Below are 26,665 nucleotides of genomic sequence, written 5' to 3'. Positions count from 1 at the left end.
TAATCATGTATGATAATTAGCACATCATTCTATGTTTCAACTTTTTTCGAAAAATCACCATACGGTTATTAAAACAAAGTAATTTTGCTGTTTTTTTAATATTTACAAAAATTCTTCATACACTTTAACTTAGCTAACACAATTTCACAGGAAAATGTTCAGCTGCATTATTTACACGTTGCTTCAGTTGTGTTGTCATCGTTTCTCGAGTATTCCAAAAATAAACAAATACAGTTTACAACTGTTATGACGTTGATTACCATTTTGTCTTTAGAGTTTCTTCTATTCAATCTCCTTCATTTAATCATTTAGTTAGAGACTTTTTTACTACAAGTTGATAAAGGCCATCAGCGTGTCTGCCTAACACATTTTGCTTGCGGGTAGCTTAGTTTTTGTTTTTTGTTTTTTTTAAATAGTTTGACATGAATAACGCTTCGGCCAATCTGAGTTTAATTATCAGATATTTTTTTATTCATGTTGATAACGGTCACCTTTTTCTGATTAGCTTAAAAATATTCAAATAATTTCAATTTAAAAATAAATTCACCAATAAGAAATTCATTTACAAATAGGTTTTATTGCTTGTAAATAACTGAATAATCATGCCGTTTTACCCTGATTATCTAAACACCATTTTTTTAATAACTTTTACAATTTTGCCAAAAATAGTCCGAAAAAGAAGGCGGGCCAATTTGAAACTACAAATGAAATTGGTACTTATCTATTCAAAGTCTCCAAATACCACAATGCAAATAAAGACATGTGATTATTGAAACTTTAAAGTAGTAGATATAATGTGTACTTATATCTTCTGAATCCTATAATTGATTAGATAAAATTTTCCTTAATTTTAAAGATCTTATTTCGCTATAACGATGCCTGCTTTATTACATGTTCGTTTAACAATTTGTAGCTATAACATAACAGAAGAATAATGTCCAGTTGCATTGAAGGTACTCTTAGAATATCAAAATACATAAAACCATATTGTAGAAATGCCGACTGTCACTGCAATTTTTAATATATTTTCATAATTTAAGACCGGATATTTTGACATTGGATGTAATTTTGTTACAAAAAGCTTAAAGATATCCATTTAAAAAAAAAAAACATATCAATGTTTAAAAGCTATTAGAATGATTTCCAATATTTAATCTATATTGTAACAAATGACATGGTTTCTTGTAATGTAAAACTAATACACGTGACATTTACATTTTTGAAAATGACGGCTATCTTAAATGAGCGGAGATATTTTGGACTCTCTTTGTTTTTGATGTCTTAATGGTCTAGAAATAATATCCTAAAAGATCACATATAAACTATTTTCCGAGCTCCCGGCCCAGTAATATAAGATTGCCTTTGGACAATATGTTATTGAAATCTGATTTCGAATCTGATAAACATGTAGGCAAGATCTGTATGAATTTAAGCTGAATCATGAATATAAGCTCGAATTAAAGTTTTGGCTTCTAAGACAAAGTAAAGTCAAAATGACAAAAACCAGGGAGAATGTATTTATTATAATGCAGCTACAAAAATATCTTAGAATTAGTTATATTCCGTTTTAGATCAATAATTTGGGACTGAATTTTCTACAAATTTCAAATTAGAAACAATTATTTCAAGGAAGTCAGTCTTCCGTAGAAAAGGGATCACTTTGTCTACAGAATAATTACAGGTGGCCTAAATCAAATGCTTAATCTATACAAATTTAGCTGTCATACTTGGAGACTCAAATGATCCGCTTCATTACACACTGGCGAAAATAGGTAACATGACACGCTAGCATTGTCTAAAATTATTGTTAAATTTCAATACTCTTAATACAGTGAGATTCCTATATAAATAGGTGTGAATATTGACTTACTTACGATATTTATTTGGATAGCTACACAGAAAGGTAATATTTATGATATTTTTAGGGAAAAATTTATGCTTATTCTATATTCATAAAGTAAAATCCAAACTATTGCCTTAATGGGATAATGATACTGGTTTTCGACATCAATGGGCTATTTATTAGTTAAAAACAATAATTTCAATCAGTATTTAAAAATTCACAAGATGATTTATTGAACATTATTCGTAAGTTAACAGTCAACAAAATTAAGAAACAGATAAAGATAGTGTTAAATCTGTGTGGCCGTTAAGCTAAGCTACTGCTTTCTTGTACATGCATTTTAGGCACCGTCATTTAAAGCAATATGCATTTTGATTGAAGATGTTGTTCAAAAACAAATAAAGAAAGGTCTAAACTGTGCTATTAACAAACGAAAGTGAAGACTGGCTTCCATAGATCAGTCTTTACTGTGACTAGCATTATGTACAATTTTTGTTTTGTGTGGTCAATTTAAAAGTCATATGTACAAAGAAATGGGGGGACCTATTGGAAGAAAATTAAGAAATATAATTTGAAATATGGTCAACTAATTACATGCCAATTTTCAAGACGCTACTCGCAAAGTTCGCAAAGTACCGCGTTTAATCTTAAACGTCTGTATTGGTGTTCATCCATTTTTTAACACAAAACGTTCTGAGAGGCCATGGTTTTACTGCAAATTAAAATAAGCATAATACAAACAACATAAACATCTCTTACGATGTACAACTGTTATGACGTCAAACATCTTTCTGTACACTTCGATGAATTTTATATTTAGTACAGCTCAAAAACTACAAAAACAAGAGGGTCATGATGGCCTTAGACCCGTCATCTAAAATACAAAAGTTATCAATGAGGTTATTTTTGACCCCTAGCTACATAATTTATATAATATGTGTAGGTGTGCAAAGAAATACTACATGTAAAATAAACTAAATTTCTGGACACAAGAGAATTTTAACGTGTTTTCCATATATGTCTAAATAAACTAAGTGATCGACCTGAAAGTGTCAATTTTGACCCCAGTGACAAGCTTTATTTTAATTTTGTATTGGACTAAATGCAAAATGGCAACGCTACGCTCTACGCATTTTATATCACACCGAAATTAGATCAAAATTAAACAAATGTATAGTGATGGCTAATATTTAAAATAACATTTCAGAATGTGTCAAGAACAAGACAGCAGGCAACATTTATCACTGAAGTTATCAGAGGTTTTAGATTGGTGTCAATGAAAGAATGTTAAAGAGAATAAGAAAAGTTGGCTCGCTGGAAGATAAAATGGGTACTATCACATTAAGATCACTTTGTAACAATCTTACTGTATATCAACTAGGGAGTCGAGGTGAAGGAACAACTACTTTAGGACTATTATCTGACAGGGATATACTTTTTTGTATGCATGATGTTAATGTAATACAAGATTGGTCAGAGTGGGAATATGGCAAGACAAACTACCACATGATACAAGATGAGAATACTACCCCTGGGTATTGTTTCCTACAACTGTTCCAACATGATGAACCTCGTCCCGCCACTGTCATTCCTAATGAATATCATATAATTGATAGGAATGGAAGAATTCTGCTTAATAACAAAATATATTATAATGATAAAATTAAAAACCTAACAAGGCATGGACCATCACTTGTTACAAGAGGACAACAAGGATCCATAGATACAGACAAAGTGCATGCTTTACCCTGTAAATCATGGCCTAAATCAGCATCAGGTTGGTCTAATAGACATGATATAGGCAAGTGGCCGACACAAAATATGAAAAAATATGAAGCCAGTTCTCAGTGTTTTGTTGTTCCTGTTGGAAGTAAGGTTAGTGTGTATCCTGAACTGGAATGGAGAATATCTACAACCATGGCAGAGAGATGTCTTATGTTCGATTTAAATATTACACAAATAAGGTGATACATTTTAATGAAAATGGTTTTAAAATCTTTTTTAAATCCTCAAGGGGAAACAAATATCTCTAGTTATATGTGTAAAACAGTTCTATTACATTGTATAGAAGACACAGGACAATATTTATGGACAAATATCAACCTAATAGAGTGTTTAAAAAGCTGTTTCTTGAAATTACTAAATTGTTTACAGAATGATCATTTGCCACATTTCATAATTCAGGAAAACAATTTGATGCAAGGACAATTTACAAATGAGACAAGACACCAACTTTTAAAAAAAATGAATGATTTTACACAAAACGATTCAGAAATATTACTTGAAATGAATATTGATTTTCTTAGACATAGACTCTATGTTAAACTTAACACACATAAAACAGCAAACATTTTTTGTTCTTCTCATGAAATGAGTGTACATCTTTCCACCTTTTATTACATTAACTTTGCAAAAGAAATCAGTATAAATCACAGTATCATTTTAAAAGTATTTCAATATAAAGACATAAAAATGTTGGATACATCTGTAAAAATACTAATGACCTACAGAGATAATGGCAATAAATTAGAACATGCTGCATACAAGTTTCTACACCTTTCCTCTTTTCCACATATGGATCGGTCCTAGCCTCATCAAGTGTAGGTTTAAAACATCAAATGTCACCTCAAGTATTGGTTTGGTTGTTAGATGGTTTGGATTCAGATATCTCATCTGGCAGACTGAAATTGGCTTCAGTGTTTTACAGTGTTGGGGATATGGAGAAAGCTGAGATAATTCTGAGACAATCTCTACAATATTACTCTTATCCCGTATATCCTTTCTGTAGCTGTTGGGGTACGCTTAAAAAAAGTCGGACAGTAGAATTTGAAAAGGTATGCAACGAGCACAGTTTGAAATGTATGAAACATATCATTGCATTTTGTGTCAGATTTACTCGGCATGAGATTAACTGTGTTCCTTATGAGTTCCAATATGAAATGTTCAGATCTACCAAATATGACAGAATACATAGAAATCAAGAGGAATTTTGGATGGACTGGGCTGCCCTTGATTCTCTAACTTTTCTGTACTTTCTACAATATAAGGTCTTTGGGCATCTTCAAAGATATCAATATCAACAACAAGCACTCAGTAAACTAATAAGAACCATAGAAACGGATAAAGATCTTGGACATCAAGAAACTGCTCTTAATATTTTAGGGCAATGTATGGAACAAGAAAACAGACCTTATCAGGCATTAAAATGTTATATTCTTTCTCTGCGACAAAGAAGAAGAAATAATGTGGCAAAAATTCATATATGTCGGTTAATTTCTCGGTTAGTGGTTGCCAAGTAGATAAAAATAAAAATATAAATATCATTTAGATATTTTTTTTTTTAATCATTGTGTACTATTTGCCTGTATGAAACTGATTGTCATCTTTCTGTGCAAGTGGCATCTACACTACATATGTACAAAGGTAGCGGTCTTATCAGTAGCTGGAATGCATATTGAGTGATAGTGCTAATGCTGTACATTGACACTGTCAGAAATTGCTATTTAAAGATCCTGTAACACAATTTTGTATAGTTTTAAAACATAAATATAATGCTGAAATGAAGATTAAGCAATATTGTAAGTTCCAAAAAACATTATATATAAAAATAACACCGAATTTACATTTCATGTTAATAAAGGTAACTCCACTGAGGTCCCAAAGCCTAGAAAAATAATATTTGAAAATCTAATATAGATCAAGTGAAGCTTAAACCTGCAAAGGATAATAAAATAATATACTTGAACTTAAAAAGAGTAACGATTTTAGCGGATTCTTAGCCAGATTTGAGTTCAGTTTAGGTCATTTTGCACATTAAACAGTTTTTCGAGAAAAAACGAGGTGAAGGAATGACCAGAAAATTTGCGCGCAAGTATAATTGGTCCCGACCTCCATCAACTGGTAAAAAAATCTTCGAAAATATTATTTGTCCCGTCATCGCAAAAGGGTTCTGTGCAGTCCCTTTCAAATGTGAGTCAAGAAGACAACACTCAATATGAAGGTCGACTATTCAAAACACATAGAGAAAAAATTAATGAAAACTCTGTACTGTCTTTTGAAAGAAAATTCTCAAAATAAATATTAACCTGCAATTGAATGGGCATACAGCAATTAATGCATAGTTTTCATGAATATATTAGAAATACAGTGTTAATATATTCTCTCAAAATGTTGTTTATGATATATGATACTTCGTGACACGTTAACTCTTTTATTTCTGTTACATAACATTTATATAACAAAGTACTTTTCAACTGATTAAAAATTAATTGGAAATAATTCAAACTTTTGACTTTCCATTATTAAAAAAACTGGGTTTATTATACAATGGTAGCAGCTTAGTCCTAGTTCTTAGTAATTGATTTCAAAATATTAAGATTGTTGTAATAAATAAATGAAAAAGGGGAAGGACTCGTAAGAGAAATAACCGATGAACAGAGCTCGAGCTCTTCAGTTCCAATCACTAACGCCGACATCTTTTTTGTTGTTAGTTGCAATTTGATAAATAGAAAAAAATTATAAAGATATCCCATCATTAGATACCGAAATCATTACTATCTGCTGAAAGCGATTATCACAGATGTTTGATCTTCGTTTGCTCCTGTATGACCAAATTAATATAGGCAAATACAAATATAATCGTCATTTGAATATAAAGTGTTATTGTGCTTCTTTTGTAATTTTCATTATCTTTCACATTTTAAAGTTTTGTTGAAGAAATGTCATTTTTTTCCAACACAATATTTATTTTATAAAATATTAGGCCGAAAGAAGAAAACACTTTTCACTAAACGTTGCATATAAGAAAGTGGGGAAATATTAATTATAGATGTAAGGAAAAATGCCGTAAAGTTCGTAGTATGAAAAGCCAGTCAAATATATTGAAATCGTTCAACTAAATAACCAATTTTACAAAGCTTTTAAATTAAAAAGTGACCTTAATAAAAATAAAACAAAAATCCTTAAAAGTAATATATACTGTATATTCTTTAAAGTTCAATTTCTTGTAACAGAGATTGATAACTTTTAGATATTAGTTCTGCCTTCTCTCCGCTAATTACCATTCTGTCATGAGTGTATATAGGGAGGTTAATTGGCAACTAGAAAAAAACATTTTATTCAGTTATTTCATACACCTACATTTTGTTTGAACCATACGTTAATAATGATACTAATAATAGATTGAAATTTACAGTTATTGATGATTTGTTGTGAAATATTCATAATGAAATATTTGAATCACTACAACAATTCAAGTATTGAATGTAGATTTTAAATAAATTACAATTTAAGCCAACTTATACATGGACATTAAATACCAATCAAGTGTAATTTACATCATCTAATGCTTAGATAGACAATTCAAATGTCAAAATCTACTTGCTTCACTTCCAATAAAACAACATATACCTACAATTTACAGACATGTATACAACTCTTGAAATAAATAGTACACGTATATATCTACAGAAGTTAAAAATAATTGTAGCACAAATGGTTAAAAGGTATCAACTAACTGACTAAAATAGTTAATTAATTAACATAAAAGTGCAGTCTCCTAGTTGACTATGTTACAGTATTCAAACACACCGTGGTTCAGCGCAATAAACTGTGACACTGACAATATCCTTTCTCAACTACTGTATTTTTTTTTATCTTATTGTGTCTTTGAAAGGAATTACTGTCAATCAATATTTCATTTCTATACATAATTTATCACAGCATATAAATATATATCGCACGTCATTATTACCATATCTAAAATTATGTTACATGAATGAAACAACATATATCTGGTGTGAAGCAAAAAGCATTGAATGGCAAATATTATCCAAGCAGTTATTCGAGTAATGAACAAAAAAAAGACAATCCATCCTTTCTTGCACATTCCTTCAGACAACTTAGTTGATCATTTCAGAGATTCTATAATCTACGAAACGTAGAAACAATCACTACATATAAACGACATGATTACATATTTGACATAAGATATACAAGTTATAACAAAATTGTGATAAGCTTCAGATATAATACTGATTCCAACTGGTTTAGCAAGGAAATTGCTCTCAATGAGTAGAGGATCGACTTAAGGTAGCCAGTCATCACGCAGGCTTGGAGGCCTGATTACCTTTAACCTGCTTATATTCTGACATTACACTTTGAAAACTGTCCATTGTCAATTTTGAGATACCAAAGTGAATATTATAAGTAAGTCTGTCAACAGTATAAAGCCTAGTAATCTTCAAGAATGATAGGGTTGTTCTAGCCTTATACTTGTGGCAAATGTTTATAAATTTAGGTTTTAGCAGACATAAGAATTAAAGCATAAATATTTGAGTCCTAATAGTGGTTATAACATGCTTATGTGTCCTCTATAGACTCAGGATAGCCTGCACCGTGGACAAATTATATCCTTGTACCTGAATAATATTAGCATTTTAATAAATAAAGAAGTGAAATAACAAAAATTTACAAGTCTAAAACAGTTCCAGTTATTAATATCAGGGTAGACTGGTAAACGGAGATGGGAATAATATGTACAAGATTAATTGTTAGTTCCCATTGTCATATTTTGAGTGTTAATGTTGATATATATCTTAACGAAGAGAACAATATAAATATTTATTTAAGTATTATTGTTATGTAAATAAAAAATTTCTTTCTTTCTGATGATTTCATGTATTCACACAAATTAATCACTGCTTTATCTCTGGAAACAATTCTGTGATCAATATAACTAAAGGCACGTAACTGAGATAAACAATTAAAGAATAACTGACTGACTGTCCAAAGTATGGTGGCTGATTTGTGCCATGTGTGCTTTCGTCCCGCGACCTCGCCAAGCGAAAAGTCGAGAATTAGCAAGTTAAAATGGTGGGGTCGCGGAGCGAAAACACTCTAATAAGCGGGGGCGCGCGGCAAAGTTTAATAAATAAAACTTTGCCCCACGAGGGCGCGGAGCGAGAATTAAGAACCCCGCCAAGCGAAAAGTCGAGAATTAACAAATTAAAATGGCGGGGGCGCGAGGCGAAAATCAGCCACAATACCAAAGTGATGTTTTAAGTTTTTGACAAGTAAAATTTATAGAACTATATGTAATTGAAGTCCAATTATGGTTCAGAAATGCATTAATTTTTAACATTTTTTTGGTATCTTGTACGAGTTTCATATAAATACTCATTTGCAATTTAGATAAATTTTCTTTCCTTCTTTTGCTTTGTTGGCATTTGGTATACTTATAGTGAATTAGTATTTTGTTGGAAATCAAAATACGACTTTGTTTACATTTTATTACATTTACGACACATAACTGCACAGTGCTCCTTACACCAGCTGTTAAACATCTTTACATTAAACATGCTCTTAACCAATACTTAATGCTCTTTTTTAACACCTGTTTGATATGTTAAAGCTTTACGTATATATATGGATTTCTGAGACATTATGTGCCTTTAAGTCTGATAATACATGTATGTATTTTTAGAATATTAGGCTGTACATTTTAGTAAAGGGAAATAATTCAATTAACATTAATCAGAACAGGAAGATTAAGTGAGTCATATCCCTTTGTATCTCCATTCACAACCAAAAGAGGAAATACAAAGGAAAGGAAATATTTTCATCCCTCTATTCAGGTAATTAGAAATCTGTATTCTTGGTGTTTTTCATGACATATCATTGCAGAGCCAGTAAAATTATTTTAATATTTATGATTTAAAATTTAAGGTAAAATGAATATGCTAGTTAAGTTATAGTTTTTTGTGTAATTTCTTCCTAACTAATCATATCCAAATTTACTGCAGTTACTGAAGATACATAACACTGAAAAAATTGAATTCAATATATACAACTCTTAAATAAAAACATTTTAACAATTGTGCAACATTGGAATGCAAAACAAACTTTCAATATATCAAAGACCATAATTCATTTTTTGTTTCTTGATAATTAATGAAAAAAGGAATAAGAGTTTTTATTTTAAAGATTGTTTTGTTTAAACCAAAAACGAATTTCATTATTTTGTCTGTATAAAAGGAACACATATCTGATTATTTTCAAGCATTTTCATATGTAAAAGGAACAAAGGTCCAGTTACATTAGAGTTTACATGCATTAGAAAATGTTCATAAATTATATCAACGTTATACAAAGTAAATACATATATCTATATGCATGTTTTATACAGTTACTCGTACAATAATCTAAATTCTTTTTTTTTTATATTACACACTGAAAACACAATCTATTCAAAACAACCAAGTAAAGAACAAAAATTTCATTATTCATTATCAATAGATATACTAGTAATCAATACTGCAATGAAACTTAATACAAACTAGTAAACTGTTCAATGTTCCATTTAAAGTTGATTTGTAATAGATTTTATATTATTTTGCTGTTATATGATCTTCTCGTGACAATAATAGTTTGTATATGTTCACATTGTACTTATTGTCTTTGTGATAATATGGAAATATCGTGAAAGGCCAAAAGTAAACTTGTTGATGAGTGCCAAAACAAAAACTGAACTTACTAGAAATGTATCAATAGTACACGGATGTCCCAAACTCCGCAGTTTTGTCAATCTACTGACTCTAGGTTAAATGTTAACACGACACAAGTTGAAAACTGTGAAGATCTTTTTTCTAAATCAAGGACAGTTACTAAATAAATCCACAAGCAAACCCCAAGGTGCATAACTACTGACACATGCTACTGACCAATATTTTTGTAAACTTTCAGGACTACAGATCAAATACTTTTCAGCTATGCATAAACAAGTTGAAGATTACAAATTATACCAAGTCAATGGCAATAAATCTAACAAAACTGAAAAAAGGTCCACTTGCAAAATCCAAGGTGCACAGTGATGTTGATCCTCATTCCTGTAAAGTTGGTTGATTCTAACTCAAGCACTAAAGGTACACATACCACAACATTTTGGAATGGTCTTTACTAAAATAAGGGCAATTACTCTACTAATACTGAATAAATCCGCAATTAAACCCCCAGGTGCACAACAACACTTGAAAAGTTGTATGACTCTAAGACAAATACTTGTTGAGCTACACACGAAAAACCTAATTGCACAACTACACATGCTAATATAATCTGATATTCTAATATTCCTGTAAAGTTTCATGACTCCAGGTAAATTTTTTGAGCTACGGGCAACACAACATGAGGACGGAAGTTCTCACAGGACAGTAATTATGTGGCTACTCTATTGTTCTCTCTATTGTTCTTTTTAGCCACACAAAAGAAAATAGCCACATAAAAGCATTACGGAATGAATGACATCAAAGAGAAAGAACAGTTACCTATTGTCCCTCTAGCCACATAATTACTCTCCTGTGAGTGCGGACAGACACACGGGCGGACAGACACACGGACAGACGGATAAGAGTAAATTCTTAATGCCCCCTATAGTGGGGGCACGACACAATTAGAACATGTCTTATATTAATCGATATCATACACTTTCTGATCCTAATTATGCAATTAAACACCTTAATTTTGTAATTAAAATTTCATATCAATACTGGATATCCTGAACTGTACCAATGAATAAAGGATAAAAAGTTATAAGTAGAAGTATTTTAGAAAATTTAATGACTCTTTGTTACTCACTTATGCAATTAACCCCTGATTTACATTTCAGAATGTTTCAATCGGCTGACAGCAGAAAACATATATCACTGATATTATCAGAGGTTTTAGATAATATTGGAATCAATGAAAGAATGAGGATGAGAGCAGGAAGAGTTTCCAAGCTGATGGAGACTATGAATACTATAACAAACAAATCAATTGGTGATAATGTAATTTCATATATTCTAGGGAGTCGAAGTGAAGGAACAACTACTTCAGGACTAGAGTCAGACACTGACCAGCTAGTTTGTTTACATGATTACAATGTAATACAGGATTGGTCAGAGTGGGAACATGGCAAAAGAAACTACTTCATGATACAGGATGAGAATACAACCCCTGGGCATTGTTTCCTGCAACTTCTCAAACATTATAAACGACTTCCTGCAACGGCCATTCCTGATGACCGCCATATAACTGATAGAAGAGGAAGAATATTACATAGGAACACAATATATAATTTTGATATTCTTAAACATGGTACACGACATGGACCATCAATTGCTACACAGGGGCCACAAGGACTTAATTATTCAGAGTATGTGTATGCTGATCCCTGTAAATCATGGCCAACGTCAGCATCATCAAGTTGGTTAGAGAGACGAGGTATTGGCAAGTGGCCCACACAAAAGATAAAAAGAAATACAGTCAGAACAAGGTGTTATGTTGTTCCAACTGGAAGTAAGACCAGTGAATACCCTGAATTGGAGTGGAGATTATCTACATCCCTGGCAGAAAGGTGTCTAATGTTTGATTTAAATATAGTACAAGTAAAGTGCTATGTTTTACTGAAGATGATTCTAAAATCTTTTTTAAATCCTCAAGGGGAAATAAATATCTCAAGTTTCATGTGCAAAACAGTTTTATTACATTGTATAGAAAACAAAGAACCAAGATTATGGGAAGAGAACAATTTATTAGAATGTTTAAAATACTGCTTGATGAAATTATACAGTTGTGTACAAAATGACATCCTGTCACATTTCATTATACCTGAGAACAATTTGATTGCAGGGCAATTTACAGCTGAGACAAAACATCAACTTTTAAAGAATATAAGTGATTTTATACAGAATGATGTACAAAGTTTACTTAGAATTGATATTGATAATCTTGGACAGAGACTTCAAGTTAAACTGAACTTGGTACCAAAACAATACAATTCATATTTTTTACAGGATATATGTGGACGTTCTTCTGCTTGTTCTTACTTAACATTTTCAAGAAGTAGAAGTAAAAACTACCGTATTCAATTAAAAAATACATAATAAAAATATTAGAAGAATGAAGCATTATCTGGAAAGACTAATGACCTACAATAACAATAATAATGAATTAGAACATGCTGCATTTACGTTCCTTGCACCTTTACTGTGTACCACATATGGATCTGCACTGGCTTCAGCAAGTATAGGTTTAAAACATCAAGTATCACCTCAAGCATTTGTCTGGCTACTAGAAGGTTTAGATTCAGACATCTTATCTGGCAGACTGAAATTGTCTTCAGTGTTCTACAGTGCAGGAGATCTGGAAAAAGCTAAAATAATACTGAGACACACTGAACGTCAGTATTACTCTGAACGTCAGTATTACTCTTACCCTGTTGTCCCCATCTGTAGCTGCTGGTATCCGATGCCTCCACAAGAACTAACAAGAGAATTAAGAAGAGAATGTAATGAAAAAAAATGAGGACTGCGTAAAAAATATTACCGCATTGTGTGTCATATTCTTAAAACAAGAGATCAACTGTATCCCTTATGAACTTCAATATGAAATGTTCAGATCTACAAAAGATGACATGAAACACAAAGATCAAGATGAGGACTTTTGGATGAACTGGGCTGTAGTTGATTCTCTACCTTTCCTGTACTTCCTACAATATAAAGTTTACAGGCATCTTCAACGGTATCATGATCAACAACAAGCTCTTTTTAAACTTGCAAACATCATACAAACAGATAAAAACCTTAGACATAAAGACACAGCTCTTAATGTTCTAGGGCAATGCTTGGTACAAGAAAACAGACATAAACAGGCAATACAATGTTACCTGCTTTCTCTGCAAGAAAGAGCAAGAAATAATGTGGCAAAAATTCATATATGCCGGCTTCTCTCCAGTTTACTGTTTTGCATGGAAAATTGACAAGAAAAACACATGATAATGAAAGGTATTATTCTAATGTTATGCTTTACTTATAAAATATATACCTAATTGGCTTATTTTTCAGTGCATTATATTTGTTGTTGATGGATACAGAGGAATATAACCAGAATTAGATCCAGGTGCTAGCTGATGGAAAAATGACAATGAAAATAATATGACTGGAGTAAAAACTAGATGAGGGGAGAATATAACCACAATGAGATTAATATGACTGAAGGGGCTAGCGGATGGGAGATTATAAGCAAAATGAGATTTATATGGCTGGAAGTACTATATGATGAGATGATATTACCAGTATGTGATCTATATAACTGGAGAGGTGCTAGCTGATAGTAAACAATGTATAACCAAATTAAGATATATAGGTTTGAAGGTGATAGCTGATTAGAGAATATAACCAGAATGAAATTTGTATGTCTGGAAGTGCTATTTATGCATATTCCCTGACCTCTTGAATTCTAATTATCAGATAAGTGGATAAATTAAGAATTTTACCACAAAATACTTGTAAACAAAGAAGCATATGTCTATGTTTGTGGTTATATATATTGTTATTCAAATTAAATGTCACAGTTCCGATCTATGAATAGAAATTTATATGATCTTAGGTGCGAGCAGATTGGAGAATATAACCAGATTGAGATTTATATGACCAATAATTACATTGATCACAGAAAGTTATATAACCCAATACATCATGCCAACAGCACTTTCAACTGATTGATTATTTTGCAAGTTGAACAGTAAATAATGAGAAACCAAACAATGTCCAAATATTACCAATATCTTTTTTTAAATCTCCATATGATTGGTCACAAAGTCTGTATTGTATGTTTACTTAATTTATCCAGAAATTCAAAAAAGCTATAATTTTGAGCTGCATAGAGATTATTAAATTCTAACGTTTAGATTGTTTAGAAATAATTACCGGGTGCTTGGTGCTTTCGGTAATAGCCTTGATTGAAATTATTGGATTAGTTTTGAACTTGTTATTTACATGTTTGACCAAAAATCTTTTAGTTCTTATTTCTATTTCTAAGACCAATTGTGTAAAAAAGCCGGTTGATTTTCTTTATTTCTTGTTTTTAGAGCTGACCTTAATGTCAGATTACTGCAAAGCCTCAGTGCGTTGACTTGATAGATTTGATACTATTATAAATAGTTAAGTCTTCTATCTCTTGGGTTTTGATAACTATGTAAACAATCACAAACACTTTTGTTTATTAGTTTAAAATCATAATAGTATACTTAACACTTAACTTATATTACATACATAAATATAAATCTATGTGTGAATATAATATACAGTAAATAAATATTTGTATTAAGTTTGTAATATGCATGCAAATAAATCTCACTGTGTCAACGTAATCAAGTGTTGTGTTATTCTCAGTTAATTTTCAGTCCAGGTAGCATCCAAACACCACCTTCCTAATCACTGGTTTTGCAAATATTGATTGAAACTAGAATTTAGTTGAACCTGGTTATAAAGTGCCATGTAAAGTTAACCATACAAGCACCTGATGTGTGTTTTTTATTTGGCCGTTTCTGTATTACTTGAGCATCACTGAGTGTTGGGCTTGATTCAATTTTAACCACTTTCATTAAGCAGGCACTATTCAAACTGAGCTTTGATTTAAATCCAAGGTACGGGAACTTTTATAAGAAATAATCATTAACAAACTCGGTATGCAAAACTATTTCAAAAAGCATCCATAAATGAATGACAAAGATGTGACAAGGTACAACCATCAATGTACTATATTTGACATCCCAGTATAACCTTTACCTTTCTTGATGTTGGTCTTAGATTTGCCCATGGTAAATCTTCTTGATGTACCTCAATGCTATGCCTTAATATTTCAAAATCCATCAATGAATGACAGAATTGATGACTGGACATAACCGTCACTGAGATAACGTGTCATCTTAATAATCAGCATATTTATAGATGATATTTTCAAAATCAATCAATGAATAAGGACGTTGTGCACAAAACACGACCATTCTTTTACAATAATGATTTGTGATGTATAAATATGACCTTGACCTTTGAGCTGGATACATGACTTTTTGCATGTGACTTGTCATCTAAAACAGCAATTTGTATGCAAAGTTATCCTATAATGCATCCATAAATGATTCGATTTTCTACTAAACTAGAACAAAATCTCATTTTAATGAAAATTTTCCGTTTAATTCAAGCTTTGCAGCAACAAGCCTTAACCTTGTTTGTGTGACACATCAGCGAAATGTGCTTATTTTTTCAAAACCATTCATAAATAACGAAATAATTTAACAGACAAACCAAACTATACAAATCAATTTTTTGATTTGGGACATACAAACGTGACATTGACTAAATATTTGATTCTTTCATGTGACACGATGCTATCATGTCCAACACACATGCAAAATTATTTTTTTAACAAATCCAAAAATTACAGAGTAATTGACAGGACATACATATTGATGTACTTTTTGGTTAAGATCATATTGTGATTTTGACATACAGGTTTGACTTTGACATTTGAACTGGAGACCTGAATGTTGCACTCATCATTTTCAAACATATTTAAATCAAACTACATTGTATTTTCTAAATCAAGTAGGATATTCCAACAGGTCAGATGGATATGCGTTGAAGAAAAAATAAAACCATCTTGGAAACCATGGTTTCAGTGTCATTTCTAATTAAAAACAACAAGACATAAATATTGCACATTTATTTGAGTTTTCTTTTCATAAATAACACAGTGAACATTAAACTTAATACACAAATACTTTCAAATTGTTTTTATAAATATCAATCGCATTCTTGTAACAAGAATCGCAATAATTTTCAAAATCCAATTTTATTCATATTTTAGTTAAAAATGGACATGATTCATAAAAATAGTGCCTTAATGATAAATACCTCTAGACTTACTAAAATATTGATTTTACGATAATGAACCTAGTTTTACAATTGTACATTGTAAAAATGAGGGAGCAGATTTTAAGTTTTGGAACATTTAGCATAATAAGCAATTTGACACAACTTCTATGCTAAGAAGGGACATTATCTAAACAAAAAATAGCTTTACGAATGATACCCTTGGCTGGCAAATAAACCTTGTTATTATGAACATATTAATAAATTTCACAATTATAAATTCATTGACATGAAGAAGAAATTTCCAAAAATTGAAAGTTCAAAAGAGACAAATATATAGCTTTTAGACTCTTCTCCTTGTCTAACGACTGTACCTTATCATGATGAGCAAGTATTCCAAGTTTTATGTTGAGATGTTTGAATAATGGGCAACATTAGACACGGTGATAAAGACAATTACACAGATTACAATGACGCCGCAGCAATCATAATAGCAAGAAGTTTTAGCTTATAAAATTTCAAGATAATTTAAAGTAACAAGAGTTGTCTGATGACCGAGTGTTCTACTATTCTCAGTGCCTGGCGATAAAGCAAGAGTCTGGATAATGTGAATTTTTCAAAAGGACAATAATTCTGTCAAAGTCAATGTTATAGCTATGGGTTTTGTATAGATAGTGACCACATAATAAGCTCCCAAGTAAGTGTCTAAATTTTCAGCCAATTCTCTTGTGTATTTTTCGAGTAACAAACTTGCACAAGTTACAAACTAGCACACAAAATCTTTAATTAAGCACGTTGCTGATGGCGGAGCGAAAACAATAGGTCTCCCAAGTCGAGCTAAAATGAACAGTTAATCATCAATTCATATATGAAGGGTAACAAATAATATTGTGAAAAATCTCTTGTTCAGAGATATTGTTTATGTTTTGGAATAATGTTAAGTTCTTTTAAAATAATCGTAAAAGTTTACACAAATAGTCCTTTGATAAAAAAAATATCAATATTTTTTTTCAATTTCTGTTCTATATGTAACCATTAAAAATGAAATCTTCATGAATACGTTATAGTGGAATAAAGATTTTAATGTAAGAGGAAAACAATCAAACACCTTAAAAATTCTTTTGAAGTGGTTTACATAATTATGTCTTTAAAGTGTAACTAACTGTACTAGCGATATAGTAATTTAACTTTTAGGTATTCGTTACCCTTAAACAAAACCTATGGCATTTTACAACCTTTCGACGCTATGCACTTGTAAAAATATATCAGTATTCAAAACCACTGTGGTCAAGAGCGATAAATAGCAGATCAGTGACAATACCATTTCTAAACTAATGTAATTTTTCTCTTATTGTGTCTAAGATAGGAATCCAAGTCAATCAAATTACAATATTTCATTTCAATACATAATTTATCACAGTAGGCCTGTAAAGATATATTGCACGTCATTATTACTATATCTAAGTAGTATTACATGAATTAAATAAAAAAATCACTCAATGACACAAACAATATTTAAGCTGCTAGTAATTTGTTTACTGAACAAAACAGACACTTCTTTCTATTCCTTCAAACAACTCAGTTGATCATTACAGTGGATCTACAATGTACCCAAACAGACAAACATCCACTACATATAAATGACAACATTAATTTAGTCATTTGACATAACATATACAAGTTATAACAAAATTGTGATAAACCTCTGATATAATACTGGTTTAAACAGTTTTAGCAAGGAAATTGCCCTCAATGAGTAGAGGATCGATGTTAGGTAGCCATTCACCACTCAGACTCGGAGGCTAGTTAACCTTTAACCTGCTAAATTTCTTACATTACACTTTGACAACTGTCCATTCTCAATTTTGAGATACAAAAGTGAATATTGAAAGTTAGTATGATATTAATATAGATGCTAGTTAGTCTTCAAAAATGAGAAGGTTGGTCTAGCCTTATATTGGTGGCAAATGTTTATCATTTTAGGTTTCAGCAGACTATGGATTTAAGCACATACGGGTAAATAGGAATGATATGTACATTATGAATCATTGCCCGTTCCCACTTTCAAATTTTGACTGTAACCTTAAAATTAGATCTCACAAACAGAACAATATAAATATTGAGTTAAGCAAAACATTATTGCTCTATATATAACGATTTCTTGCTGATGATTTCATGTATTCACTCAAGTTGATCACTGCTTTAACTCTGGAAACAATTCTGTGATGAATATATCTAGGAACACGTAACTGAGCTGAAATAATAAAATGTAACAATACACTCATGTATTCTTAAACAAACAATTTTTATACAATAGTTAAAGTAATGATCTTTTTAATGCATGATATAACATGCAAATATGTCTTCATTTGTCATAATTTTAGAAAGTTGCAGAATAAACTAAACTTAAGTTTAAGCTAATAGATGTCCAGTTAAATATATGATATTATATGCTCATGTATTATTTAAATGAATTACAGACAATCAATGAACAAATCTTAATTGATATTAATCTAATTCGTAAGCTTTTTAATCCCAAATGCAGATAACAACTTTAAATGTAATTACACAGTTACGAATATCAAATATTGTACAGGCAAGTGTTTGCCCTGTATGTACCTGTTTGTTAAGTTTAGGTTGTTGTAAAGCATGTAGAATCATTAAAGTTCCCTCTCTATGTGGAGTCTCACCTATCACCCATACCGCTGGTTCTGTAATAAAAATATAAATATGAAAGTTTGCAACAAGAGCACAAAAAATTACGAACAGATTACTTCCTAAACTACCTAAATACAAACACTAATGCAAGGGTTAGTACGAAATCCTTTTCTTGAAATAAGAAAGATAAAAACATGAACAATTCCACACTTACAATGTCCATGTTACAAAAATAATAAGATTGCATGATTATGATACGTTAACGATGCTATGAAAGTTTTCTTCATCTGTTATAATAACTCATTTTACATAAAATCAATAAGACAATTCTATTTTGAAGTTTGTAATTTAGTTGTCTCGGGTAATCTAGAGAACGCTATCTCAACCCTGGGGGAAGGCAAGGCAATGCGAAAGTTTCTCCGTAATCATTGAACTTTGACATTTGAGCCTATTGGTCGTTTGTCTCTCACCGTCAATTCAGATATCATTTAACATAAGAAGACTTATTTAAAACTTAAGTAGTTGTAACGTTGTTACATACTTGGCAGGAAGTTTAGGCAACCAGTCGTCACTTCTTGGAAACGTTTTCTTTTATCATCGTCTGTCCTAAATATACAAATATTGTATATTTCATTATCATCATAAATATCATTTTCATTTTTAGCTTAGAAATTTACTTTTTTTCTAGTTAGTGACTTTGATGGTGTGTTTGCGTTTTGGTGTGTAACTTCTTGCTTATTTTTTTTTTGTTTAATTTTCACCCAAACTCTAGTTGCCATACTTAAAAAATCTGGTTAACAAATTCATTTGTTGAAAAAAAATACAACTGATTAAGTTAATTTTAATAGGATAAAAATGGCAATTTAGTGCAGCTCAATAACATTACCATTTGATGTGTTGTTTTTGGGTGTTTCATACTAGTTAGGTCAGTAATCAGAATCTATAATTTACGTAACATGTTGAAAATAAAGCTTCTAATAATAAGTCCAAACAAAAACGATCGGTGCTAGCAGTAACGCTCCTTCAAAATAAAGTTATTTTTCATTTTAGCATGGTCTGGTCTTGCCTGCACTTCATGGGGAAAGAAAGTCACCAAACACAGTATTTATGCACAAGATAACTCATTTAAAACCCGATAATCTTCTATTATAAAGTAACATCAACAAAGTCTCTTTACCTCGGTGGGTCATTGTCGAAGAAAAGCACATCTGAAAATAATAAGTAAAAGAGCAAATCAGAATATTGCTTTTTGTTTGTTTATTCATATGACGAAAGTTTTGAAATTGAGGATATTGTATTTGTAAAAGGTCTTTGTGTATTCACAAAATTTTCATATAATGTTTTATACAAAATTAGGTTTCTCAAATCATAAAGGAGTAAGATTCAGAATCGCTTTGACATTAAAGGGTTAATTGGTAACTTTCCAAATTCATTGATGGAGGTAAACCATAGCTTGTCATTTGTGCAACATGCAGGCATATAAAAAGAATGAATGATAGAGTTTGGATAAAATTCCAGGTAGCTTTCTGACATGCAAGTAATAAAAATCTCCGACTGGATTGTGGGGCAAACGAAACAAAGTAATGAACATCAACACTTTGTCAAGACTGCCGCTCTAACATCATTTTCGTGTTTTGAGTTGCAAAACAATAGATAGTAATCTGATTACCTCTAAGTAGGTGAATTAGGGAGACCAGCCTGTGTTCCCGTGTGACCATGTGAACTTTATAGTCAGTGTACCAGTCTAAATATGCTTCTAAAGTTTGTTTCACAAACATACGTGCAGTGTACAACAAATGATGGCACCAGTCCGGAACTCTATAAACATACCTTGCTGAAATGTAAGTAAACTCTCTTAAAGACAAAATGTTAGTTCAAATGGTTGGAAAATGTCACAATTAGTTTACAATTTTTGATGCTTAGTTAATTTTTACTTTTACCTGTGAAGGAAGACCCCACTTTACCTACATGTACCTTGATAGAAACAGCTTAACACTGAAGGGATTTAAAAGAAAATATACATTTGATTTTCAAAATTCAAACTTTAATTTAACAAAAGCAAAATATGGTTTAAAAATTCAAGTAAAACTCTTAAAACATGTACCTATATAAATCAAGGAATCATAAATTCCTTCCACCTCTGATTTTTCTACCAACAAGTCACCGTCCACATGGTCACGCCTATCTATACCATTAGCGTTGTTCTCAAACATTGTCTGGCATAACTGAAAAAAAATTACATAATCTAACTGAAAAAGTTATACAGTAACTTTCTAGCTTTAGAGGTCTAAGCTAAAGACCAAGATTTGTACAAGTTCAGCAAAAATCGGACACTCAACTTTCCGAAAGTTAGCTGGAAAGCTTCTTAGCTGACAAGCTTCCTCGCATAAAATAATCAAAAACACATTTTTTATTTCCTGTTTCACATCAGAAATAAATCGAGACCAGAGGCAGTTCACAATGACAGTTCAGTTTATAATTAAGCATTTGAATAATGTGACAAGACTGGTGAACATACTTGCGGATACATTGGACACGAAAGAAAATATAAGTAAAGAAAATCTCACCTTAAGACTCGAATTTGACAATAATGATGCTCCGGAATCTCTCCTTTCTTGTTTCCTGAATGTAAACAAGACAAAAAAAATACTTATTATTTACTTGATGAATTTTTGTGGTTGATTTTCAGATGTGTCTGATGACTATCATGCTAAATTCTAAAAATTAACTCCAGCTTTTAAACTTAAACCGCACATAAGATCGTAAATTAAAAGAACTTTGATACCAAAAATCACAAAAGTAAGTATCCAAAAGGATCAAGATCAGTTAGATTACATAATATGGGATGAAAAAAATCTGAATTGAAAACAGCATAAAGGATTTAATTGAATAAACACAAATCTGTATTGAAAACAATAAAATGAAATGACGAAATTATTACCCAGGTCGAGGGTTTGGAGGCTCTGTACTTCTCTCAAATCCACACAGAAATGTCTCAAGGTGCTGTCCTTTCTATAAAAATATGTAATTAATTGTCAAGCTAAAACATCACGAAATAAAATTCATTGCAATTAGATTCTTCCAACGAATAGTGTCAGCACAAAGACAACATATATCATACAAGGGTCCCTTTGATATCAGATATATGGCATATATAAAATATAAATTACACCAAAGAAACTTTTGTATATTCTACAAATGCAGAGGGTAGAAACAAAGAAAAGGGGTTTAATGCATCTGTGCTAAAGTTTTGATAGCTGTTATTTCCCTTTTTAAAAAACAAATAAAAACAGATTCAAGGATGAATTATAAAAAAAACAAGACTGTCAAAGCCTATATTCCACCAAATCCCTGTTTCGGCTAAAACTCTTTCAGTAATCGTATTCTTAGAGCATGTGAAACCTATAAAGGGTTTTAACTCTGTCTATATTTTAACATGAAAACGTCTGTTTACATGAAAGCTGTGGCATACGTTTTTCAGGCTTTATTGTTGGAGTCATATTGTGCCATTCTGTGCATTATTTTTGATTACTGAAGTAACTGTTACCCCGACGTTCTATATGCTAGCTGCATAACTTCTTCACATTAAAAAATTAAAGTTCCGATTCGAACCCACAGCAATGAAGGGCAAGTGGTTAGAAGCCATAAAGCCACGGACGCCCTTTTTTCAATAGCTGAAATGAAACAAATTTTACCCTAATTTATCTTCTGCTGATAAAGCCATAAATCCAAATTCATATTATATTACAAAGTCCTTACCAATCATTTGCACATAATAGTTTCAAACTTACCTCTTTAACAAGTTTTCTTGCACCAGATTTTATTGCACGACCTGCAAAGATAAATATTTATACAAGACCTAATATTTCACTGACCCTGAGGTCGAGGATCCAAAGTCCACATAACACAGTCTTGAGCACATGTTACCGCGGGAAGACCGTGATTTGAGTTTCTATGCCCAAGCTCGTGCTCTGTTTGAGTCCAGGACCACGAAAGAGTCAGCGTAGGCTATCAGTTCCAGCTGATCTTTCTATCCTTTGTCTACAAAAATGTTATCCATATTGACTGTATCTGATATTAATGTATGCATGTATGCATGATGTATGTACATTGTATGTATAACATTTTGATTAAGTGGGGTTCCCAATTTCAGGACCCGAAGTGAAATAAATGATTTCACTGACCGCCTATAAGAGGTATCTTCACAGTGGTAGAATTTAGCATTTAGATTTCAACACTTAGTAACACTAATACTTAATTCTCCAGCTTTGAAGCAGTTAATTAAAGGTTGGAGGATTTTATATCAAAACACAAAAAAATGAGTTACCAACATACATCTGGCCCCTTTTCAAACAAATTTACACATAAACAAATATTTAATAATTAACATATTTTAGCATATTTTTTCCTAATCTGACAAAACACGTAAAATAAAAAAGGCATATTTGAAACTGTTATACGCACACGATTCATATTTGTCGGCTGGCTACTCTCCTGTTTATTAGTTTGCAATAAAAATTGACAAAAACACATATAGCATGAAAGGTTTAATCATAATGTAATGTTTGTTCCGGTTGAGCTCTCCTACTGATAAACTATATAATCTTACGGGCTTATTTTTCTGTGTATTCTATATGTTGCTAATCAAATATACAGGAGAATGAAACCAGCATGAGTTTGATATCATGAGAAGTGTAAGCTGATTGCTATATTGATCAATGGTGGTTATGTCCCCCATATATCATATCACCAACATACATGTATTTAAAAAGGATCACAAGGATACACGTTGAAGAAAAGATAAAACCATCTTGGAAACATTGGATACAGACTGATTTCAAATTAATAACAACAAAACATTAATATTACACATTTATTTGAGTTTTATTTCATCAATAACACAGTGAACATTTAACTTAAAAGAAAAATCTATTGACATTTTTTTTATAAATATAAATCGCATTCTTGTAACACGATGCGGTGTTTACGCGATGATAATCAATAGCCATATTTTTAAGTTAAAAAGGGACATAACTCTTAAAAATATTGCCTGAATGCCTCTAGTCTTACTCAAATATTGAACTAAGGATAATGCACTTAGTTTTTACAATTGTGCATTGTTATAATGATCAGTTTTGGAATCATTTAGCTTAATTAGCAATTTGACAAAACTTCTATGCTACGAAAGGACATTACCTAAACAAAAATTAGCTTTCAAATTAATGACCCTTGTCAAACAAATGAACCTTGTTAAATTAAACAAGCAATCAATTTTCTTATTGACAAATTTCATACTTTAAAATCATTCAACTGAAGAAGAATTTTGCGAAAAATCAAAGTTCAAAATGGACATAACTCCAATTATATAGCTTTTAGACTTTTCCCCGTGTCTAACAACTGCACATATGATGATGAGCAAGTATTATAAGTTTCATGTTGAGATGTTTGAATAATGGGCAACATAAGACACGGCGATAAAGACAATAACACAGATTACAATGCTGCCGTAGCAATCATTATAGCTAGAAGTTTTAGCTCATAAAATTTCCACATATTTTAAAGTAACAAGAGTTGTCTGATGACCGAGTGCTCTACTATTCTCAGTGCCTGGCGATAAAACAAGAGTCTGGATAATGTGATTTTTATTCTTCAAAAGGACAATAATTCTGTCAAAGTCCATGTTATAGCTATGACCACATAATAAGCTCTTAAGTAAGTGTCTAAAGTTTCAGCCAATTCTCTTATGTATTTTTCGAGTAACAAACTTGCACAAGTTACAAACTAGCACACAAAATCTTTAATTAAGCACGTTGCTGATGCCGGAGCGAAAACAATAGGTCTCCCAAGTCGAGCTAAAATGAACAGTTAATCATCAATTCATCAATGAAGTGTAACAAATAATATAGTGAAAAATCTCTTGTTCAGAGATATTGTTCAAGTTTTGGAATAATGTTAAGTTCTTTAAAAACAATCGTAAAAGTTTAACACAAATAGTCCTTTGATAAAAAAATATCAATATCTTTTTCAATTTTTGTTCTATATGTAACCATTAAAAATGAAATCTTCATGAATACGTTATAGTGGAATAAAGATTGAACATATTTCATCGATAGAATGAAATTAATTTTAATGTAAGAGGAAAACAATCAAACATTTGTCAAACACCTTAAAAATTCTTTTGAAGTGATTTACATAATTAAGTCTTTAAAGTTAAACTAACTGTACCAGCGATATAGTAATTTAACTTTTAGGTATTCGTTACGCTTATACAAAACCTATGGCCTTTTACAACCTTTCGACGCTATGCGCTTGTCAAAATATATCAGTATTCAAAACCACTGTGGTCAAGAGCGATAAATAGCAGATCAGTGACAATACCATTTCTAAACTAATGTAATTTTTCTCTAATTGTGTCTAAGATAGGAATCCAAGTCAATCAAATTACAATATTTCATTTCAATACATAATTTATCACAGTAGGCATGTAAAGATATATTGCACGTCATTATTACTATATCTAAGTAGTTTTACATGAATTAAATAAAAATCACTCAATGACACAAACATTATTTAAGCTGCTAGTAATTTGTTTACTGAACAAAACAGACACTTCTTTCTATTCCTTCAAACAACTCAGTTGATCATTACAGTGGATCTATAATCTACCCAAACAGACAAACATCCACTACATATAAATGACAACATTACATCATTTGACATAACATATACAAGTTATAACAAAATTGTGATAAACCTCTGATATAATACTGATTCAAACAGTTTTAGCAAGGAAATTGCCCTCAATGAGTAGAGGATCGATGTTAGGTAGCCATTCACCACTCAGACTCGGAGGCTAGTTAACCTTTAACCTGCTAAATTTCTTACATTACACTTTGAAAACTGTCCATTCTCAATTTTGAGATACAAAAGTGAATATTAAAAGTTAGTCTGTCATTAGTATAGATGCTAGTTAGTCTTCAAGAATGAGAAGGTTGGTCTAGCCTTATACTGGTGGCAAATGTTTATCATTTTAGGTTTCAGCAGACTGGATTTAAGCACATACGGGCAAATAGGAATGATATGTACATTATGAATCATTGTCCGTTCCCACTTTCAAATTTTGACTGTAACCTTAAAATTAGATCTCACAAACAGAACAATATAAATATTGAGTTAAGCAAAACATTATTGTTCTATATATAAAATTTTCTTGCTGATGATTTCATGTATTCACTCAAGTTGATCACTGCTTTAACTCTGGAAACAATTCTGTGATGAATATATCTAGGAACACGTAACTGAGCTGAAATAATAAAATGTAACAATACACTCACGTATTCTTAAACAAATAATTTTTATACAATAGTTAAAGTAATGATCTTTTTAATGCATGATATAACATGCAAAATATGTCTTCATTGGTCATGATTTTAGAAAGTTGCAGAATAAACTAAACTTAAGTTTAAGCTAATAA

The 26,665-nt window shown here is 31.1% G+C and overlaps 2 protein-coding genes across 3 annotated transcripts in view; both read right to left on the bottom strand.

Annotated features, from left to right (window-relative positions):
- Nucleotides 1-16,387: 16,387 nt before the first annotated feature.
- Nucleotides 16,388-26,665, bottom strand: part of LOC132759111 (sorting nexin-14-like) — a 15,430-nt gene continuing 5,152 nt past the window's right edge. The window contains exons 2-10 of the mRNA XM_060750833.1: nucleotides 22,983-23,023; nucleotides 22,133-22,203; nucleotides 21,759-21,813; nucleotides 21,296-21,416; nucleotides 20,861-21,025; nucleotides 20,369-20,399; nucleotides 19,733-19,797; nucleotides 19,153-19,244; nucleotides 16,388-18,787 (exon numbers count right to left, since the gene is read on the bottom strand). Coding sequence (XP_060606816.1) covers nucleotides 18,728-18,787; nucleotides 19,153-19,244; nucleotides 19,733-19,797; nucleotides 20,369-20,399; nucleotides 20,861-21,025; nucleotides 21,296-21,404 — 522 coding nt within the window. The 5' untranslated portion in view covers nucleotides 21,405-21,416; nucleotides 21,759-21,813; nucleotides 22,133-22,203; nucleotides 22,983-23,023 and the 3' untranslated portion in view covers nucleotides 16,388-18,727. The remainder of the gene's footprint in view (nucleotides 18,788-19,152; nucleotides 19,245-19,732; nucleotides 19,798-20,368; nucleotides 20,400-20,860; nucleotides 21,026-21,295; nucleotides 21,417-21,758; nucleotides 21,814-22,132; nucleotides 22,204-22,982; nucleotides 23,024-26,665) is intronic.
- LOC132759112 (sorting nexin-14-like) overlaps nucleotides 24,030-26,665 on the bottom strand; it is a 21,336-nt gene continuing 18,700 nt past the window's right edge. The window contains exon 8 of one of the 2 annotated variants that reach the window (XM_060750835.1): nucleotides 24,030-26,494. In XM_060750835.1, the coding sequence (XP_060606818.1) occupies nucleotides 26,435-26,494 (60 nt within the window). In that variant the 3' untranslated portion in view covers nucleotides 24,030-26,434. The remainder of the gene's footprint in view (nucleotides 26,495-26,665) is intronic. The other variant, XM_060750834.1, reaches the window with a different exon arrangement.

The sequence above is a fragment of the Ruditapes philippinarum genome, unplaced genomic scaffold (assembly GCF_026571515.1).
Source record: "Ruditapes philippinarum isolate M1 unplaced genomic scaffold, ASM2657151v2 ctg5637_1_1_1_1, whole genome shotgun sequence".
Taxonomy (NCBI): Eukaryota; Metazoa; Mollusca; class Bivalvia; order Venerida; family Veneridae; genus Ruditapes; species Ruditapes philippinarum.
The sequence above is the reverse complement of the archived record's forward strand: the minus strand, read 5'-3'. Positions and strand labels throughout refer to the sequence as shown.